This window comes from Nilaparvata lugens, chromosome 12 (genome assembly GCF_014356525.2).
Source record: "Nilaparvata lugens isolate BPH chromosome 12, ASM1435652v1, whole genome shotgun sequence".
Lineage (NCBI taxonomy): Eukaryota > Metazoa > Arthropoda > Insecta > Hemiptera > Delphacidae > Nilaparvata > Nilaparvata lugens.
Window position 1 is genome coordinate 8,663,685 of NC_052515.1, and position 5,511 is coordinate 8,669,195.

At 36.1% G+C, this 5,511-nt stretch overlaps 1 protein-coding gene across 1 annotated transcript; it reads left to right on the plus strand.

Moving 5' to 3' along the window:
• Nucleotides 1–1,632: 1,632 nt before the first annotated feature.
• Nucleotides 1,633–3,464, plus strand: LOC111054555. The gene is made up of 3 exons (XM_039439445.1): nt 1,633–1,812; nt 1,850–1,984; nt 3,117–3,464. The coding sequence occupies exons 1-3, from the start codon at nt 1,633–1,635 to the stop codon at nt 3,462–3,464; spliced, it is 663 nt and encodes a 220-aa protein (XP_039295379.1).
• Nucleotides 3,465–5,511: the final 2,047 nt, after the last annotated feature.

A 5,511-nucleotide genomic window follows, 5' to 3' on the forward strand; every position in this document is an offset into this window, starting at 1 on the left:
TTTTTTCTCCTCGGAGGAGAAAAACTGTGCTCGGAGGAGAAAAACTGTCCTCGGAGGGGAAAAACTGTCCTCGGAGGAGAAAAACTGTCCTCGGAGGACTATTTTCCTCCTTAGAGGATAAAATCAAAGTGAAAATGTACTTACATATAGTGCTTGATGCTGCGTGAATCTCCTCGAGTGTAGATAGCGGGCTACAGGTGTAGATAGCGGGTTACAGGTGTAGATAGCGGTCTATGCTAGAGCTGTAGATAGCGCCCTATGATTGATTCCTCTCAGCTGTCTTGTCTCAACGAGAGCTCAACTGGTTATGAGGTTCGGAACTCGAGTTGAGAGGTGAGAAAATGCTGTGAAAACAATGTAATATTTAATAACTGAATCAAGAAATGCTATTCCTCTATGTCGTGAAATATTTAATAACTGAATCGAGAATGCTATTCCTCTATGGTCTGAAATATTTATTAGAAATAGAGTGGTATAAAGTACAATCAATTATCGCTAGAGTGTGCTTTTCATAATAATAATAATAATAATAAGCTAGAGCAAGGTAATCTGTTAGTAGCGATCTTGTCTTTGCTGATACAACATCAAGCTACTGTACTGAGATGGATAATGTGTTTGGTGTGGAGTCTGAGTTAAAGTCTTCAGATTTGTGCGTTCAATTCATTATAGATAGACATTTTAATCAATTAAGTGAATACCATTCTGTTCCTTTAGAAAAAATGAGATATCAATATAAATTAAGTGAACTCTTGGACACGCACCTAGATATATTGCAGCGATTAGCAGAAAAAGGATGGACAAATCTACAATATTTAACTTTTGTGAGAGATTATGAAAAATTGGGTTTTTGCTTCAGTGATGGATACGATCATATTTCAGTTTGTGATTTATATGGTACATCATATGATAAATTCTGGGGGAATGGGGACCGCCCCGATTCATGGAGATGTGTGTGTGTGCACATCTTAAAGAGTCTATCAATAGAATTAAAAAAGTTATAATAGAAAACAATGTTCATTTAACAGAAGAACAATTAAATCAACTTATCTGCAATTTTTTACGAGATTCTGCAGATGAGACAGGGTTAGAACAGGATTGACAAGAAAGATCAAAATCAAGTATGTGTGCAATATTGTAAATAAATGAAATGCAACAACTTTGCTACTGTAATACATTAGATTGGTTAAATATTAAAATGTCATATTGATGATAGAAAACACTGACAAGATAAGATTCATGTTTGAAAAATGAGGTCCTCTTACTTCCATGTTGAAGGATCTAACATTGATTTGAATTATAAAATTAGAATCAAGGGTTTTATTCCCGTAGACATGGGGATTTCAGCTTCTAGCAGGTGAAGTCTCATGCTGAGTTCTAGACGAGATTTTTTTTTTTTCGTCTTCTAACACATGGATGCTATTTGAAAAATGATCGTGTGTGGGATACTTACAATCTGATAACGATCTGGGAGCACATGTTGTTGGGGAGAAATTCGAATTTTTTTCGCCTTGTAGCACGCTCTCGCTCGCACATGTCTGGAACAGAGAGAGAAATGTATGCTATATAAACACAAGCGATGAGAGGAAAATTATCATTCACATCAGAGACAGTATACTTCACGCATCATACAAGATGAGTTCTCCATCCTTCATCCTGCCGGATAGCCCACCCCCGCAGCGTGTGCTCAACTACTGGCAGTGCAAAGCTGCCGAGTCCTGTGCCGCCTCTACTGCTGCTGCTGCCACTGCTGCCGCTGCTGCCGCTGCTCCCGCACCCGCTCCACAGGATCCAACATCACCAGGGGGCGAGATCGTGATTGGGGACAGCCCTATTCAGCGCTTGGCTCCAGCACCTACCTGGGCGCACACCGCGGCTGACAACGCTATCAAACAACATCAGGCAGAGGCAGGCCAAGAGGAAATTAACCTTCGAGGAGCCTGAAGTTAGCGGCGGAGAGGAGGAGGAGGTGCTCACTCAATCAAAGGTTGGTTTCAACAAATATTATTAACTTGTGTATGCACAGATTTTTTTTTTTGTGTGATTGATTGTTAAAAAATCTGTGCACATACGAGTCTTTGATTATTTGATATGAATATTATTTGATATGAATATTATTTGAACTGATTAGAATGCAAGCAATATTTCCTTGAACTGATTAGAAATGGTATTATGAGATATTATTGTTTAAACTAATCAATCATGTATCAATGTTATTTCCTTGAACTGATTAGAAATGGTATTATGAGATATTATTGTTTAAAGTAATCAATCATGCATAAATGTACCAATATTATTTGGAGTGATTAGAATGTAAAGGAAATATTATTTGAACCGAATAGAAATTGATGCTAAGGAAATATTATTTGAAATGATTAGAATGCAAAGGGAATATTATTGAACTGCTTGAATGATTTGAACCGAATAGAAATTGATGCTAGGAAATATATTGAACCGAATAGAAATTGATGCTAAGGAAATATATTTGAAATGATTAGAATGCAAAGGGAATATTATTGAACTGCTTGGAATGATTTGAACCGAATAGAAATTGATGCTAAGGAAATATTATTGAACCGAATAGAAATTGATGCTAAGGAAATATATTTGAAATGATTAGAATGCAAAGGAATATTATTTGAACTGCTTGGAATGATTTGAACCGAATAAAATTGATGCTAAGGAAATATATTTGAAATGATTAGAATGCAAAGGAATATTATTTGAACTGCTAGAAATTATTGTTTAAAGTAATCGATCATGTATCAATGTTATTTCCTTGAACTGATTAGAAATATTGTTTAAAGTAATCGATCATGCATAAATGTTACCAATATTATTTGAACTGCTTGGAATGCAAAGGAATATTATTTGAACTGCTTGGAATGATTTGAACCGAATAGAAATTGATGCTAAGGAAATATTATTTGAAATGATTAGAATGCAAAGGGAATATTATTTGAACTGCTTAGAAATTATTGTTTAAAGTAGTCAATCCAATGTTATTTCAATAACTGATATTACTCACTTTATGCAGAGAATTCGATGATGACAATTCGATGATAATCTGATGTAGAGATCTGAAACAAATAAGACACTAATCAAATATTTTTCAACAGAAACGAGCTGTAATGGACGAGGACTCCTCACTCGTGCCGTTAATGAAGGAGGTGGAGGCTGAGTTGGACTTTGTCCAACTCATCAACAAATCGCAGCCGAAACCGTGGGTGCCGCTGCGAGAGTTGAAGGAACGCTCTCCCTACCCCATAGTTGCTGCGAGGGAGGACACAAACCAGCACGGTCGGCGTGTAATTTTAAAAATAATCCATGCAGGAAGCAAATGTGAGGTGTATCTACCTCAAAGATTTGCTTCCTGCATTGATACACCGAAGATTGAACATTTCAACAAAAATTGCAAACATTATGTGTTAGTAGTAACACATAAGTCTCCAAATGGACAGATATAAAAATTGTTAATGCTTAACAATTTTTATATCTGTATACATATGACCTATGTGTTACGAATTGTATGTATGTGTGAATATAGATAAAATAAATTGAAATATTGTTTCTATAAAAATTGTTTTCAATTCTTACCTGTTGTTGCCGTTGTTGATAAGTTCGTAATGAATAGTAGAAACACGCAGAAGAAGAAATGCTTCAGCTGCTCTGTTGTGAATGATATTCAAATAAGGTGAGTGCGTCTTTTATAGTTTGTTGTGAGCATGCTCACTAGTCTTTTCCGCTACACACACACACACACACACACACACACACACACACACACACACCACACACACACACACACACACACACACACACACAGCCGTGCAGGCAAGCGCTGGCGGCTTCTCGCTCCCTCCTTCTCGTGTTCGCACGTGCTCCTACAGATGTGGGTGGCCCAGCATCATTTCTCCCCTTTTCAAATCGCATTCACTTTTCAGATTTGAAATAATATTCTTATCATTCAAGCAATGTATCATAGCAATCATGGTATAAATTCATTTCCAACTCGATTGAAAATTAAACCAATTCAAGTTGGTGTATTGATTAATTAACCTCAGTTAATGTTCAACCATTGAGTTGAAAGGTAATGAATAATGGTATGTAGGAGAAAAAAGCAGAGTTCGAGGAAACGGGGTAGAGGAATCTTGAGTTCAGCAGCAAGAGTTTTTAAAGGTGTGTCAGGTTTGGCAGGTAATGTGACATCAACTATTTTAAATAAGGTAATTGATAACCTGGGGGAAGAATATCATATTCCGGGATACGAGTATTGCGGACCGGGCACCAAGGTTAATGAAAGGTTAAAGAGAGGTGATCAAGGTATAAATTCATTAGATAGAGCTTGCAAGATACATGATATAGCCTATACTCAAAATAGCGATAATAAAACTCGGGCGGTAGCTGACAGAGCTCTAGCAAACGCTGCATGGGACATTTTCAAAAATCCACAAACACCCCTTGCCGAGAAAGCACTTAGCTATCTTGTTACAAACGTTATGAAAGCTAAAGCGGCGTTTGGTGGTCTTTGAGAAAGAAGAAGAAGAAGAAGAATGAGAGGAGAAGTTATAGTAACGAATTAGACGCAAAGCTATAGCTCAGTTGAAAAAGCATATTGCAGGAAAAGGATATTTTTTGAAGCCTTTTCCTCAAATAACTAGTGGGGGGAGAGTTCCACCCCTACCCCCATCATCATATGGAGTGAGTTTATTCCCTCAAGTTAAGAAACGTAGAACAACAAAGAAGAGTAGGAAGAGAAGAAGAAGAAGAAGGCATGAATATTGAAGGAGAATTGAGTAATTATGATTTGATTGATTGGTCGAAATTATTACAGATTCAGCTAAGAGGCATATATGTTAGATGCATTACCCAAAAAAAATCTAAAAAACGAGAATGCCATTGTGAATTTAGCAAGGGAAAGCGAGGATGGCACACATTGGGTAGCATATAAGAAAGTTGGTTCTAATGTTTGGTATTTTGATCCAATTGGAAATTTACAACCTCCATACGAATTGGACAAATATTGGAAAAAAGAAAATGGAGTAAATATATTTTATAATGTAGAGCATATGCAACCATTAAATAGCGATTTTTGTGGTCATCTTACATTATTGTTTCTTGCAAATCAGTTGTAATTAAGTGTTTGTGGTGAACACACAAGATGGTGGTTATTACATTACGATCTAACACAAGTGATCTCTATGAACATTTACAAGAAATTATAGAATTGGATAAAAATTGTGAATGGGAAATTGGATTGATTAATTTTTCCAGTTACAATAGTATTGCAAACATTAACAAAGGAACAAATTCCAGCTTCAAATATGGTGATAGATTAATCGAGTTGGATACTGGTGCATATGAAGTTGAGGATATTATAAAATCTTTAAAGAATAAATTGAATATTGATGGCAAGAAGAATAAACTTATTATACGTGCAAATGTAAATACTATGAAGATTGAAATTCATTCTGATAAACCAATTGATTTAACACGTTCTGATTTGATTGCTAA